The sequence below is a fragment of the Drosophila kikkawai genome, chromosome 3L (genome assembly GCF_030179895.1).
Source record: "Drosophila kikkawai strain 14028-0561.14 chromosome 3L, DkikHiC1v2, whole genome shotgun sequence".
NCBI lineage: Eukaryota > Metazoa > Arthropoda > Insecta > Diptera > Drosophilidae > Drosophila > Drosophila kikkawai.
The window spans coordinates 16,978,233-16,993,956 of NC_091730.1; the positions used below are offsets into that span (position 1 = coordinate 16,978,233).

At 40.1% G+C, this 15,724-nt stretch overlaps 1 protein-coding gene across 2 annotated transcripts; it reads right to left on the reverse strand.

The window, feature by feature from the left end:
* Positions 1–8,650: 8,650 nt before the first annotated feature.
* Positions 8,651–9,958, reverse strand: LOC108080613 (mitochondrial dicarboxylate carrier). 2 transcript variants are annotated; one of them, XM_017175437.3, is made up of 4 exons: positions 9,760–9,958; positions 9,554–9,702; positions 9,133–9,503; positions 8,651–9,071 (listed from the first exon to the last, which is right to left on the reverse strand). In XM_017175437.3, the coding sequence occupies exons 2-4, from the start codon at positions 9,615–9,617 to the stop codon at positions 8,751–8,753; spliced, it is 756 nt and encodes a 251-aa protein (XP_017030926.1). In that variant the 5' UTR covers positions 9,618–9,702; positions 9,760–9,958; the 3' UTR covers positions 8,651–8,750. The 2 variants fall into 2 exon arrangements, with proteins under 2 accessions (XP_017030926.1, XP_017030927.1); XM_017175438.2 differs by lacking the exon at positions 9,760–9,958 and having other exon boundaries at positions 9,133–9,468; positions 9,554–9,669.
* Positions 9,959–15,724: the final 5,766 nt, after the last annotated feature.

Below are 15,724 nucleotides of genomic sequence, written 5' to 3' on the forward strand. Positions count from 1 at the left end.
GAAAATATGTACTCTTAGTTTAAACAATGTTTAAATATTGTTTAAATATATTACAGAGTTAATTGAGAACCATTTAAATTTATAGAATTTAAATTATATATTATACCTATATATTAGTCCTCTAATACTTACATATTAAAGCCTTGTAAACCTTTCCTATCATATGCAAAATTTGTAATAAAATCAATTAAACATGACACTGTCTCTTCATACTCCATACTGTCTCTTGTAAATCGCACAATCGTTTCTTTTTTAAATATTTTCCACGACCAACTGAAAACAAGCAAATGAAAAAAATCAGTTAATTAATTAAGTATATTTACACACAACTCACACAACAATGAAAAGGAAGAGCAGGAATATGGCAAATGGGAAGTGAAGGGCAGAGCCATTGGCATTGCCTTTTACACTTTTCCCTTTACGCTTTTCCCTTGCTGTTGTTTTTGTTGTTAAGCTCTCATCCTTTTTTTCGTTTTTTTCGTTTTTTTTTTGTATTTTTTATTCAGAAGCAACAATTGAGGTTAAGTGATTGTTGAGCGTGTAAGTGGCGCTCGTTAGCCGCTGACAAGACGTGTTCATCAGCATGTGGCCCACACCGACAGCCACTCACACACACACACACACACACAGTGTGGCACAGACGCATTCGTCAGTCAAAAAGAGAGCCAAAAGGACTAAAGGATATTCCTGAAGTCGACAAACGACTGGCAGTTAGAGTTGCAAAAAAGAGGAAAAAAAAGAGGAAAAAGAACGAATGCAAAAGAGCGAAAGCGACCGCCATTTAAATCGGTAATTTTTCATTTGACATCCCGAAAAGCTGAAAAGTTTTTACTTCAACTCCTATCTCCTGCTGTTTGCCCACAGGTACTACTCACATCCATCCACCTGACCATTCGCTTAAAATGTTGTGCAATTAATTAGCAGCTGGGCGGTCCTTTGCCAAGCATTTCCTCACCCTTTGGCTGCCGGGAAATTAATTTACAAACCTTGCATGCATTTTAAAATCGCTACATCAGTCATGTGGCAGAGGAGTTACTTTAATATAACTGGAGTATAAATTTATATTAAAAGTGCAATTTTTATTACATCTAAAGATTATTATGAATATAATTTCATGGTAAAGAAGTTTAAAAAAATTCCTATATTTTTTTAACTACCTCTCAGGGGTTTATAAAAACATCTCCATTAAAGTTGAGCTCTCTATTTATTTTATTATTTATTCTAAATTTTCTGCTTGCTCCTTTTACTTTTATCTCGTTGCTGTGCTTCAGTTGTAGATAATTCATCATGTGAATTACTCAACCCATTTCGCAAACTGTCAATCTCGGCAGCACGAACACCTCCACCTACATCTTCTACTACACCTCCCTCCGGCTTCTGTAGCTCCTTTAGCTCCTTTGGCTTTTTTTCCCCTCAATGACCACGCCCACAATCAAGGCTACACGTACTTATGTCAGTGTTTATGAGGGGTATTTGTAGAGTTAAAGGAGTATGATATGATGGGTTGACAAGGACATGGGTTTTAGGGAGACTTTAGAGCATAAAACAGGACTAATCATACAGAGCAAAAAGCAGAGTCAAAGGATAATTGCCAATCAAAGTTGAGTATTGATTTCTTACTTAAAAAAATTAAATATTCAAAATATTTGTATTATTTACTATATTTTAAAATATTATATATTATATTAAAGTAATTACTTTTTAAGCTCAGCTACCCAGTATCCCCTCTTCGTCTCCTTACCTTTCTTAAGCGGCTTCTTTTGCCAACGAGCTGTGCTCATTTTTATGGCCCGACATGTTTCGTTGTTCTTGTTGCCACTGGCAGCCACATTGCTCACCCCTTTTGGCCATTTCCCGCCATTTTTCTCTGGTTACCTACACAACGCCATGTGTCTTCGCTGCTTTCCCCCTACTTTCCCCTCTCCAACCTTCCGCTTCGTTTCTTTTATTATTTTTTTTACATTTTCAACTGTAATCACATCATTTTACATCATATTTCATACTTCATCTTGTTTCGGGTGAATGCAAAAGGAAAAGCGAGCTGAAGGGTGGAGCTGCCAGCTTGCGCTTCTCCTGGCCCTCACATCCTGCATTCCTGTGTCCCTTCTGGATGAGTAGTAGGTGGATCTGGATACGGAGATGGGGTTGAGCGTAATCACAAATACTTGTTCATGGGACACGCAGGAAATTACTTTAATCAGGGGCCCAGAGGAGCACAACGTGGCATTAGGGTTACGTGGAAACGCCGATAGGCCCCGGCGAATGACATCATCTGATTTCCAAAACAGGACTAACAATTTGCATAATTTAGGGGTAACAATATCAAACAGAACTTAAGGAATTTTAACTGGAAATTTGGTTAAATAAATATAATATAATTTGTATAATATATAAGTTCTTCAAACTAAATATTTAAATAAGCCAGGCTATGAAAAGTCACAAAACCAATCAGAGGACAATGCGCAAAATCGTTTCTCCCTGCACAACAATTGTGCAAAGTTTGGGGACTTGAAGTTTTGCATAATTTCCAGTTGAACGAATCTACCCAAAAGGGGAGGGGGTTAACATTTAACGACGCATAAAATTTATAAATATCCGGTGGGGTTGGGTCCGCATACTTTTGCATAATTAATGCAAATTGCAATTTGTATGTATTTGTATTGGCCGAATCCTTGAGCTTTTCTGGGACTTTTCCGCTTTGAGCCCACTCAAATCCGTCTTTTTTTTTCCTCCTCCTCCTCGCCAAGGACATCAATTGGAAATTACAATGTAAATTAACTGGATGTAAAAGTTTTCCTGCAGCTCAAGCTGTTTGCTGCATACTTAAGCAGATGAATTAGGACTCGGTTTGCCCGAGTTGCGTCGCGACTAAGTTGGACTGCGAATGGAAATTGATTTGAGGTTGGAGATTATACACAGAAAATAATAATATACTCCTTCTGGTATATCAATGAACTTAGGTATATAATATATTTTAAACTATTTTTAAAAGCATATCAAATTCAGAAACTAATTTGATATATTATTTATTTTTTAATAAATTTATTTAATTTATTATAGTTCGTTTCTTTCTCTGCTTAGATGAAAATTGATTTGAGGGCACCCTAGTACAGTTTTCCACCATTTTCCACCCACTTTCGCCAGCGACGGAAACTGGCAAGGGGCGGAAACATTCGCGTCAACATAACATACGCTCCTCCAGCAACATTGGCAACAGTTTGGCACGCGTATCGGATGCGGATGCGAAGTCGGGAAAGTATAGTAAGTTTCGAAATTGGGCCGACAGCCTGACAGCCGGGAAAGCTGCGTGCCAGTCGCCTAAACACGACAGGCGAACCAAAAACAAAGCAGCATTAAAAACTCATCATCCGAAGAAAAATGCCATGCCATCGCATGGGTAGAGTCCCTTTTTGGTTTGGAATGAAAATCTGCTGCTGTTGCTGCACTGGTTTTTCTGTTTTTTTTTTTATTTGCTGCTCCTGGCAATCGCAGGTTGACTGACATTTGGAATGCAACGGTGGGCGCTCCGCTTCGCTTTTCCTTGTCCTGCCGCCGCGGGGCCCACTTAAGTGGTAAGGATTACAGCCAACTGTTGTTGGCAGCTGACGTCGCACAGTAGCGCCTCTCGAACAAAAGCCGTTGCAAAAATCGAAAAAGTCATAATCGCAAAATCGATTTAAACTATAAGAAATCGACAGAGAATTTCCCAAGGATTCCGAATCTGTAACCAAAAAAATTTTCAGATTTTTTTTGAGGAAGATATGAGCATTCAAAGTCGAAATTGTTTTCCGTGTATGCGTCATACAACAAAAAATAGGTCAATTAGTCGACTTTCAGGTAATATTACACAAAAACTACATAACCAATGGTCTTGAATTTTTTTTTAAATGATAGGTATATTCATTACCTCTTATTCAAATTAAAAAAAAGGTAGTTTTGTGTGGGCTTGTACAGGTAAATCGCTACCTGCCAGGTGTCCATTATTTTCACCTTTTTCTAGCTAAAGTAGTCTATAACTTCTGAAGCTGCCCAGAGCCGGCGACTACACTATGACTACGCACTGCGTGTATCTTTCCTGAATCAGAATCCGTTTAGAAAGTCTGCGTCCAGCTGCGACTCTGGCATTGCGAAGCAAAACACTGAAACAACTCAGGGTAAAATATACCAAAATACCGACACAATTTCATACAAACCAACAAAAAATACTAACTGTAGCGCTCACGGTTCTGTGGCGGTTAAACATAGAACAAAAAAAATTTTTTTTTCCAGTTTTCAAATTATTTTTATTTAAGCAAATACATCAAAATAAAGATAAAAAATTAAATAAAAAATATTTTTAAAAAATTGTCTTCATTGAGAAAAAAATATTTCTTCACTTTGATACCCTTTAAAAAGGCGAATGAGTGGGCGTGGCAGATTTTCCAATACATATGTTAATTTTACAACAATTACCTATCAAATGGCGTTTAAATTATTTAGTTATCTTGTTTTGTTCAAAAGTTATGATTTTTGCAACGTAAAATGAGAAAAGGCGCTACTGTGCGTCGGGACAATGAACTCACCTGGCAGGCTGGCACTTGAACCCAGGTAAGCTGATCTAGCTGGGTCACTAGCCAAGTACATAATTGGAAGTTGGTTAAAGTAAATTAAATAGAATTTAGTTAATTTTAAAGAAAGAAATCAAATATTTCGGACACGCCATAACATCATAATTTCTTGGATTACTTCTGGCATGCCAAGCGGTGATTATATATCCTATAAATAGGTGTATATATAGTGGTTAGTGCAAGTTGGTAGTGGGTTATATACCCCGTTTAATCGTCGTATGTGCGAGCTCTTCAGTTTCCATTCGAGTGCATACGGAAAATTAATTGCTTTGCACTCGAGGCACCAACTTTCGGTGCTCACTCACCCCGCTCCTTCTTGGGACTCGTGACATTAATCAATGACAATTTGGCATGGCCGAGCGCGTCTTCGAGTAGGCAGCAGCAGAAAACCGGACAAGAGCCACTCGAAAGTGTCAATATCAAATGAATTGCAATTAAGCACTATTCATCAGGCGATGTGCCGGGGTGCGGAGTGGGGAGTCGAGGTGTGGAAAAGAGTTTGTCGCCCTCGGTAATGCCAATTAATGATTGCCCAGCTGCAATCGCATTCCCGAGCCACTTAAGCACTGCCGGGCGTTGACAATTAAAATGTTCCCGCTTTCGCCACCTCCTTATTGCCACCTCTTTCATTATAAATACCACAGTCGAGCAGCGAAGCCAGACACGAACATTTAATACCCGGTTTTTTTGCTTTTAATTCTTTTAAGGGTCAAAAGACAGGAAGCAGGGAAATGTGTATTATTTTGTTTTTTAATTTTAGTCATTTAGTCATTAACTGTCTTTCACTTTATGACTTTTTTATTTAACTAAAATATTTATACTTTTAAACAATAGTTTGCTAATTATTCTATAGTTTTTCCTTAGTTTTTGTATAGTAAAATGAGCCTTTCTTCTTTAAAATCAAAGCACTGCCCATATATGTACTCTCTTCCTGTTCCATTTAAATCTAAAAACTCCACAACAAAGTACCAGGAACTCTGCTGGTACCCTGTTTAAAAAAGGGACAGCGGACGTCGTCATGTGGTTGTCCCACTATGCCATGCCGGAAACGGAAATGATAAGCGAGTGTCAACTTGCCAACTGCTTTTTCAGCTTCCTCCAACAAAGCAGTACGTGTGTGTGTGTATTGTGGTTTTTTATTTTTTTTTTTGTAGAATTTAATTAGAAAAGTTAGCTGGGCCTGGTCAGGTGCATTACTCCACTCCCCCCCCCTTTGCTCGCTCGCTGAAGACGCCTCATTTACTCTTTTGGCACAAAAGTCGAAGCCACTTTTGATAAGTGCGTGTTGCTAAAAAGTTGCACGAATTTCCAACGCCACCGAAAACGTGACAAAAACTTGTCAATTCCTCTTGTAACGCTGCAGGAGGTGGAGGGGGGGCGGAGCGGGAAAATGCCGGAAATCGAGGAGAGGTAGGACAGCAGAGGTCCAACAGAGCGTGTCGAGTATGCAAAATAGGATGGGTTGCAAGGACAGCGACAAATGTCCGACATTAGCTGGAGAGCCAGCACAGAAAAAAGGTGCAGAAAGGTGGGTATGATAAACTAGCAAATACTCTAAAAGAGTTTTTATAATTTGAAAATAGAGAAATTTGAAGAAGACAGATTTTTCTAACTAAAAATAATATTTTTAAAATATTATTTCTTATATAAACTGCCTAAGATTTGTTTCTAAAATTCTTGTAAAATTTCAAGAAGAATTTTTCCAGACTCCCAACTCCCAGAAAAATCTCCCTGAACCCTTTGAAAGGGTATGCCCTCGAAATGGAAGCGAGAACTTTGGGCAGGACAAAGTAGAGGAGCAAGTTCGCTGCTGGTAACCTCGTTTATTATGTCATCGTCATTGGGACAGCGAGCGAGCGGTGAAACCTTTGCGGGCGCCCAGCGGGCGGTGCCTGGTGCATCCTCCCAGCTCCATCACACACACACACACTCACAGGTGATTGGACAGGTGTGGGTGGTAAGTTCAGTACGTGCTCCGGGCAGAGGCTAAAAAGTGTGCGCACGACCAAGTCGCGCGGCGAAAAGTTTCGCTGGAGGAATGTAGTTGGAGACCCACTGGAATGCAGCGGGTTGCATGGGGTCGCGGGAGGAGTGGCTGAATGGTAACTGTAAACTTATGCAACTGGGCAAAACTGAGCTTGTTTAGATTTGTAAGCTGCCAGAGTGTCCTTCAATGGGCGGCGGTCGGTGTGAGTGGAGTTGATGTGTCCTATTAGCGGGCAGCAGTTATTGAAGTTTAGCTCCTGCTGAGGACGTGCGATAAAAATTAAGAACAATGAGCTCCTTGATTTGGGGCCTAAATAGAGAGTCAAGAAAATGGTGGCTTAGATTGTAAGGTAAAGAAAGTTAAGTCAAGTTAACCCTAGTTCTATGTTCTTTTAATTAAGTTTATTAAATTACCAAGTTAGTTTCAATAGGTAAACCTTTCAGTGTCCAGGAAGTAAATATGTGAATGTATAAACAAAAAATCCCTTTCTTTTTCCATTTACCAGCGATCGTTGACCCTTAGAACCTCTCTTCCTAAAGGGAAAACATCAACCGCAACTGGTCGCATTATAAATTGATTACAACTCGCAACGTGACTAATGAACATTAATTTGTCCAACTCCTTGACAAGGCGGTGGACGCAGTTGTGCCAGCAAAGTTGGGGCTAAATGCCAGCACGTGCTGTGTGTATAGTTCTAGTTTAGATGCCGGCACGATGACAACTAGGCGTATGAGCAACAATGCCCAGACAGCAATGGCGGAATCCGCCATAACGTTCCACTAACATCCATCCCAGCGCCATTTTGTGTGGGTGTCGTGTCACGTAAGCGACGGTAAATGTTGCACGTATGGACGGCATTGTCGTTGGGTTTGAATAGGGCGAACCATATGGAGGACACAGGCACTGGCACACACTCCTACACACACTCCCGGCTACCCTTTAATCGTGATTGCAATCATTGTGGAAATTGAATTTGTAAGTAGGCAATTTTAGGAGGCCGCCAACGCGGAAAAATAAGAATAATGCGACGCAATGAAACTGAATTAGAGCCCTAAGGTTGCCCTATCCCCATGAAACACTCAAATCGCACTTGTAGATATAGCTTACAGAGAGGAAAAGTGGAAAATTCTAAACTGGATATAAATAAACATTTATTTTTAGGGGAGAACTTAAGAGTATTTAGAATAGAAAGTTATTTAAAAAGGTGACGGTGTGAAAAATAATTATAACTTAAGATAAATCCATGCCAAATACAGAAGTATGCAATCAAAGGTTTTCTAAAGAAAACCAATTCCCCTTCCGTTTAGTGTAGCTATGCCATGACTCTTCCCTTTCCCAAACACTTGGTCGTGGCTCTCACGATTTGCATAAATGCTAAGGGCCAAGTTTATGACTGACTTGCGATTGCATCGACGATGAGTTCGGGTTCCTGCTGGCGGTTGAAAGACAAGGCTGGCGAGGTGAAGTGGTTGGCCTGCGTTCTGGCTGCGTTGTTTTCTATGTCGCTCGACTGGTTATTAGTCGCTCGGCTAGCACACTTTGTTTGCCATTAAAACCATTTGCATAGCTTGAATTTATGCAGCCGTTTTTGGTCGTGGTCGTCGTCGTGGCTGGCTCGCATCGTTTTGCATTATTAAATATAACGCATACGCACCGTTGACCCGTTTTCGGTGTGGCTTCTGCGTGCGGTCGATGTGTGTGTGTATGCAATCAATGTGGAATTGAATGCTTTATGAAGGTACTACACACATGCCCCGTTTATTTGAGTTGAGCACTGGCCGAGATTGTTTCACAAATATAAACCAGAGTCAGGAGTCAGGAAGTGTCCAATTATTTGAGCAGTGGACGACACTGGTGGCCACATTGGGGTCACAGGTGGAAACAAGTGGGTGGCAATGCAAGTGTTTGAATAATCTGACTAGTTAAAAGCTGGCTTAGCCATTAGCTTAGAGGTTTACTTGGCCTTATTCCAATAGCCAGTAGATAAAAAATATAGTAAAATCGAGGTAATATAAATATAAACAGAAACAGAAATATATATATTATATTGACATACCTTTGGGGGATATTTTTACAAAATTCTACTACAATTCCCCGAATTTCATAAATAGAAAAATGTAAACATAGCCTCCAAATGCATACACACACCTCTTCAATTACTGACTACAGGCCTTGCTCGCCGCGTAGTATCCAAAGTGAATCCGGATCTTCTCGTAGAGCAGAAATGTGAGGACTGTATTGGGCACTAGTCGCAACATGGATGGCACCATTCCACGGAACGGTCCGAGTGGCCCAAAGCTCATTAAATGGAAAATGGAAGCCTTTAGGCTCATGTTTTTCACCATCTTGATCGTTCTTATGTTCTCCAGAGGCTGAATTATGGGTCCAAACACAGAGACAGCAGTCACTGAACTCATCAGATGCAGAAGGGTGCTGTCATGTTTGAGTTTAAAGTACTGCATGTAGTTCTCCTTGGCCTGCACATACGAAGGATTAATGATAATAAATTGAGTTTGTAGTCAATAAGAAAATCTTCACCTGATCATAGATCGCATTCTGACCGATGGTGGTAAGTGCTGATCTTACGCACGTGAGCACGAAGCTGCTGTAGAGCGCCTTGTAGCCCTCGTCCTTGGCCACACGGTACAGTCCATGAAAGACATTGCGGTAGTTCCGGCGCATATGGCTGGGCAGAGCTCGGTCCACCTGCATCCGCGTATTGACCAGCTCCGTGGGAATGCCCACCGCACCCGCCAAACAACCCGCCATAGTGGCGATGCCAACCTTCTTCAAAAAGCTGCACTCGTCCACCTGCATTTTACCCAATTCGTAGAGGTGAAACCGCACGGTCGTGTAGGTGAGCTGCCTCAGAACCTGGGCGCCCAAGCCATCGTACAGGGATAAAAACCCTTAAATAAAAATATATAAAAATTCCCTGGGGCTTAGATTTGATAGTTACCATTTTCCCGGACAGCTCGACGCAAACAGCGCACCAAACCCACTTCCTTTCTGATGGTCACCATGCGCGACTCAACCAGATCCAATGGAGCCGTTACCGTCTGGGTGATGGCGCCCGCCACGCCGCCGCTCCACCAACGTGGATATAACCTGAAATGAAAATGATTGCCTTAAGATCGTCACAAAACAGACATTGGTTAGACCCACTTTGGTTCGATCTGTTGTTGGCCATTGGAATCTTCCAATCGTTTCGCCAGCTTGCTGTTCGTTCTGTCCGTGTGTCCATCAATAATAATAAGTTTGATAATTGTGCTACCTCGAATTTGGCTTAAATGTAAACAGCCTTTAGTCACTGATATAAATTTGGACTCACTCCATTGTGTTTAATAATTTAAAATAATTTTTTATTTTGTAATTTGACTAATAACACACAGAAAGGACTTTGGCTTATATTAAGAATGCAGTTTTCTTTGCGCTTTCTCCTCTTTTTCTTTGGCATCCGTAAATTCTAGATGGATTGGCATTCCTCCATCTTTTGGGACCTACAATCTGGTGGTACAGTCAAATCCCATTGGGCATGTGTCATCCTCAGTTTCCGGCCATTAACATGGGCACTCCACGTCGTCTAATTGCTGGCCAAAAGTTCGAACTAATTGAGCCAGCTCCTCCTTTTCCCTGCTGAGCATCGGCGACTGCCAGGTTGCAGGTGTTGCAACCTCGTTGAGTAATTTTGGCATAGTTTCGTGGCTTCGAATGCAGAACTTTTTGGTGAGGGCTACGGCGATGCTTGCACAGTTGTCATGGCATTATCACGGCCATTAGGCAGTGTGCGAGTGTGCGTCTACCTGGCTGCAGCTCGCTGAATTGGTTGCAACTTTTGGCCATATTAGAGGCAGAACTGAGGGAAAGTAACTTTGTGGGGAAGATGGGGAAACTAACTGACAAATTTGAGGGCAGTCATAAGGGGAGAAGTTCATGGACAATAGTTAAATCTCCCAGAAACAGGTATGACAACTATGATGTAATAGTATGACTTATTTATTAAATATTTCATAAGTTTACAAAAGTATTTTAAGTAATCTTTATACGGGTCAATGAAAATTAATAAGAATTTTGGCAATTACTGGCTTTTTGGCCATCTTATGTGCCCAAGAAAATGTGATATATTTCCATTCTTTAAGTCCATACTACTTGATATTTTTATATAATTATTTTTTGAACTAATCAACGAGTAATAACTCATTTAATTTATGCATAATAAGAAGGGAAGGTAACTTCGGCGTACCGAGATAGTATACCCTTCCAGTTTGCACTAAGATCAGGGTACCAAACTGGAATCTATCACAACTAAGCCAAAAATGCATAAATTTTACATCGGAAAGGAGGTTTATGTTCGTTTTTATTAGATTAATAAAGCTGCAAACTAAATTAATTAGTAAAAAAAAATTAAATTTTTTTATATTTTTGAAAATTTTTATGATGTAACCCCTTATAAAATTTTGAAAAAATTACTAAAAAATGGATTTCCTCCGGACATGTCTAAAACGCTTCGCCTCTCGATGCTGATCAAGAATATATATTATTTATAGGGTGGGAAATGATTCCTTCACTATGTTTCTAGCTTCTGACTTAAATTATAATACCCAACTACAATTGATTTCCATTCAAAAATATAATCCATAAATTGAATTTTTAATCTATATAAAACAAACAAAAAACTATAGAAATGCAATTCCCCGAATGCCACTAAAGAATTAAACAGCTCCGACATATTTATAGCATACTTTTCAGGGCAGCAAATGGTTTCCTCATTAGGCGTCGACAGCCCCAGTGCCATCAATCAAGCGCTCAATCAATCAATTCGCCATTTATTTAACTGCCTGCAATTTCATTGCACATTGGGATAAATTGCAATGCGAAAAAATGGCAGCAGCGGAAGAAAAAAACACTTGCGCCTCGCCAATTTATTTATTTGAATTTTTATGGGGCGAGCACTAAAAAATGGATTCATAAATTTCTACTGCACAAATAAACTAACACAATAGGGACGCCGCGGCGTCCTTGTAAAATATCTCATTTTACAGTTTGCCGTAACTACGGCGGAGTGGCAGTTAAACTCGAGTTCCCTTTGCTTTAGCTACTGCCTGCGTAAGCGGAATATAATATTTCCTGGGCCTGCAATTGTTCTTTACCTATTCCTCATTTTATCGAGCTTTTCAATTTGCGCGTAATGCGAGGTAATATATCACGTATGCGCACTCTGGCTAACTCTCCCTGCCAGTTTACTTTTGCAAATTTAATGCCGATCTTCTTGAAAGTTTTTTACCAAAATAACACACGTCAATTTGATATGCCTGAACATCGATGATGCTCAGCTTCTTGCGCTTGCTTCTTGTTTTTTTCGGTAGCACATATTATTCCATTTTGTCGGTCCCCGTTCCCTGTCTGCGTGTCTGTTTGCAAGTATCTTAGGTTATTAGAAAAGTTTGCGGACTGGCTGAGAGAGAGAGCCTGCAAGAAGTTGGCACTCGGAGAAAATTGCATATTCGAGTTGTTTAGGCCATTCTGGACAACCGATGAAGGGAAGTCGGAGCTTAGCCGGATGTGTTTGCATCTTGGCTTGATTCTTGTTGATGTTATTTTAGGATAATTTAATGTTAAAATAGAGAAAAGCTTAATATATTATATTTTTCAAAGTATAATTAAGATTTTCAATAAAAATATATAATAACAATATTAAGATTAAACTTAATTTAATTTTTATAAATTATTTATGATGAAAAAAAATATATAATTTAATTTTTTATAAATTATTCACACTAAAAATATATAATTTAGCAAATTAAAGTTTGTTATTGCCATTTTTCATAAACTTAAACAACTCCAGTTTATTACTTACTATATTTTCTCCATTAGTTTTTTAGCAGAATTAAATATAATTCATTTTAATAATATTTTAAGTAAGTTAAAACCCTTTTTTACAATTTAAAAATTTAAGAAAGGCCCAGTTAATGCTTCTAAAAAAATACTTTATTTTTGTTTCTCTTGCTGGAGCAGCGCATGCAACAGTCTGCGAAGGCACAGTCAGGATATCTTTGCCTCAAGACCTTGCTAAGACCCATCAGCTACTCAACTCCCTTCCTCCCTCCGATTTCATCCAATGGCAAAACTTTCGCCAAGCACAACAAACAAGGGCTTGCAACGGCTGTCGATGCCGCTCCACGCCAACCACATGTAATGCAGCTGCAAGCCGACAAACTTGGCAAACTATGTCGGGGGAAACAAGGGTTGGGGAAAATCGGTTTGGGCCGAGGAAAGTGTGACAAAGGCGGCGGGGAAGATTCTATCAAGTTTTTCCTGCATACTTTTCGCTCTTTTTTCAGCTTTGCTTTTTGTGGCTTGTCTGGTGGGTCGGTTGGTCTCTCTTTTTTGGCCAATTTTCGTGTTGAACTCTTTTGAGAAATGTTTTTGGCCAAATATCAACAACGGACAACTGCCGACAGGGATCACAGGTGGGGTGCTGGCAAGTGCAAATGACCCTGCAGAAGAGGTTAAGGGGGGGTAGCTTCCGGTGCAACAATCGAAGTAGTCGTAGTCATCGCAGGAGTCACTCAAAGGCCAAAATTCAGTCACGAATCGAAGCGGCCAGAGGTGCCGCAAAGTGCTACGAAAATGCCTGAAAATTTTAAATTCCATTTTACGATAATGCAACATGGCAGAATGCCAGCAAATAGAAAAAAAAAAACAGAAAAAAAACAACAAACTAAAAGTAATGAAAAACATGCCAAAAGATTGATAGTCCCGGCAAGCCAAGTTGGCCCTTGGTCCGAACAAGGCCAGCTTTTTGGCCTGTGCGGCCATCTGGGCAACATGTGCCGTAATAATAATAACAATACAAACACCCAATCCAAACAGCTGCGAATTCACTGCAGTTGCTGCAGTTGGCCAAGTAAACTCTTTTAACAAACGAAAGCAAGTTAACACTTTCGGGGGAATGCCCTCTTGAGGTTGAAATAGGGAATCCTTTTACCTTTTATAACAAATGTAGATTTTTAAAGGCATTTCTTATAGTTGAATATATTTTCTTAATTATATTTTAAGATTTCCATTATAAAAACCTCTGTAGCTATATAAACCTCTATAAAATTTTGCTTATTTTATATTATAAACCTTATTTTTATCTTCATTACAAACGCCTTCTTTTAAAAATAAAACATATTTTAAATAAAATCCTCACTGCTTTCCTTAAAATCTTTATCTCACCCATAAATATCAACAATTAACCAACGCTTCTTGTCAGGCCATGGCGATCAGGATATCCGCAGCCCCCAAGGAGCTCACTATGCAGAGTACGTCCCGCAGTATTTGCGGATATTCAGAAAATGCCCAGGCAAACGCTCCAGCCCCGTGGCTTCGGGGCGTGCAGATCCAACGCCAACGTGGCGTATGCGCAATTATCAGGCAACCGCAGAGAGGCGCAGGACCTGCTGGCTAGAGAGGTAGGTAGCAGTTTGCCCGGCCTTAAGTTCTGGCGGGTTATTTAAAGTTCGCGTTATTAATAAATGCCTCAGTGGGGCAGTCGCCCGGCCTTTGCCGTGGTCTGGTATGCAGCGCTTGATTAGTGCCGGGCCTAACTTATGGCCAAAACGAAGGAGGAGGAGGGGAATGCTCCGACTTCCTGCAAATTACTGAGAGTTTCGCCGGGCGCAAAGTTTGGCGCGTTATCGTCGAAAGTTTAATGGAACTATGTCGTGCCGTGCATCGTGGTGCAAGTCAGACAACCCAAACTACTCCTTAGCCAACCAATCCCGGGTGCAGTGCATCTGGAGCAAGCTGTGGTGTTTGGTGGGTGGGTGGTTAAGCCTAGATCGCTCTCAGCAGGAGCTCAGCTAATTGCCGAGGACACCCACACATTTGACAGATTTGTTAGCACAAAAATTAGGAAGAAAATTGGTAAGTGCAACTAAATGAATTAATTATTTTGGGAGAGAATGGAAAAAAAAAACGGAAATTAGGTTAATGGAAAAAAGCTTTTGGGAAGGGATAACATATTCCCAAAAATAAACAAGGAAATATATACATACTTGAGAGATCTTGGTTAACAATTTCAGCAATACCTTAAATTAATCTCCAAGATATATGTACTTTGAAAATGTAATACATTAAGTATCCTTTACCAGGACTGTACTCAATCAAGAGAATATGTATGCCCTTTGTTTGGGTCAAACATTTGATTAACCGCTGCGCAGTAAATACGCGTGGTTTATGCCAGTAATGGTGGTGCTGCTGCCTCCGATTGTTGACTGTCATCCGGAGGGCAGAGGCTCAAGAATCCGAGAGTTCCATGTCGCATCAACCCAATTTGACCCACAATCGATGGTTTATGGTTAGCCAGGGGGCGTTGCCCAAGGGCGGCAACCATGTCATCGGATGGAGAGGCCGATTGATGACTGACTGTGACAGGACGAGAGACGGACGGTTAGCGGATGGGGCAGGGATCCTATTGACTCTCCTCTCCACCACTGTCTGTTTGTAATTATCAGAGGAATATCGGAAATGGTTTCCTGTTGCCTGCAGTTAATGCGCCTTAAATTGTTGCTCGAAGCAACTTCCTTGCAAGCGTTTAAAATGCGGAAAAAAAATCACAGGAAGCAGCGGGTGCAGGGGCTCATTCTCATTTCCTGTTTACAGACATTTCACAAAGTTTTCCCTTTTATTCATTCCCTGATATGCAACTTAATTACTCAGTGTTTTCCACATTTGTTTGCCTTTAGTTCCGCACAAACAGCGTAGCATATAGTGTATGCAAATAGAAAAACTGCAATAATTAATGTTTGCCTCGCGTTCTTCATGTTGATTTTTAGCAGTTGTTGTCTTAATTAGTAACTTAAATACATATGGTCGGTGTAGGGACTTTAGGAATGTAATCTACTTTGGCATTATTATTCTTAACCAGGGTTAGAATTAAGGTAATAAAGAACAAAAAGTATTTAAAATATTTTAACTAACTTTTAATGTAATCAAATATTAGTTTACCATTACTTAAACTACAAATTCTAACTTGAATATTACCTTTAAGAAATAAATATCATTAATCCTATCAAGGACCAATGATTGTGCCCACCTTTACTTCCAGTTCCTCCCCATTCCTACCCATACTTTTGCTTATGCA

Bases quoted from the DNA above. Each gene is read 5' to 3' on its own strand.
- LOC108080613 (XM_017175437.3), bottom strand. From the start codon at position 9,617: ATGGTGACCATCAGAAAGGAAGTGGGTTTGGTGCGCTGTTTGCGTCGA. The intron at 9,504-9,553 runs GTAACTATCAAA...TTTTTATTTAAG, and splicing joins TCGAGCTGTCCGGGAAAATG to GGTTTTTATCCCTGTACGAT. The intron at 9,072-9,132 runs GTGAAGATTTTC...TCGTATGTGCAG, and splicing joins AGAATGCGATCTATGATCAG to GCCAAGGAGAACTACATGCA.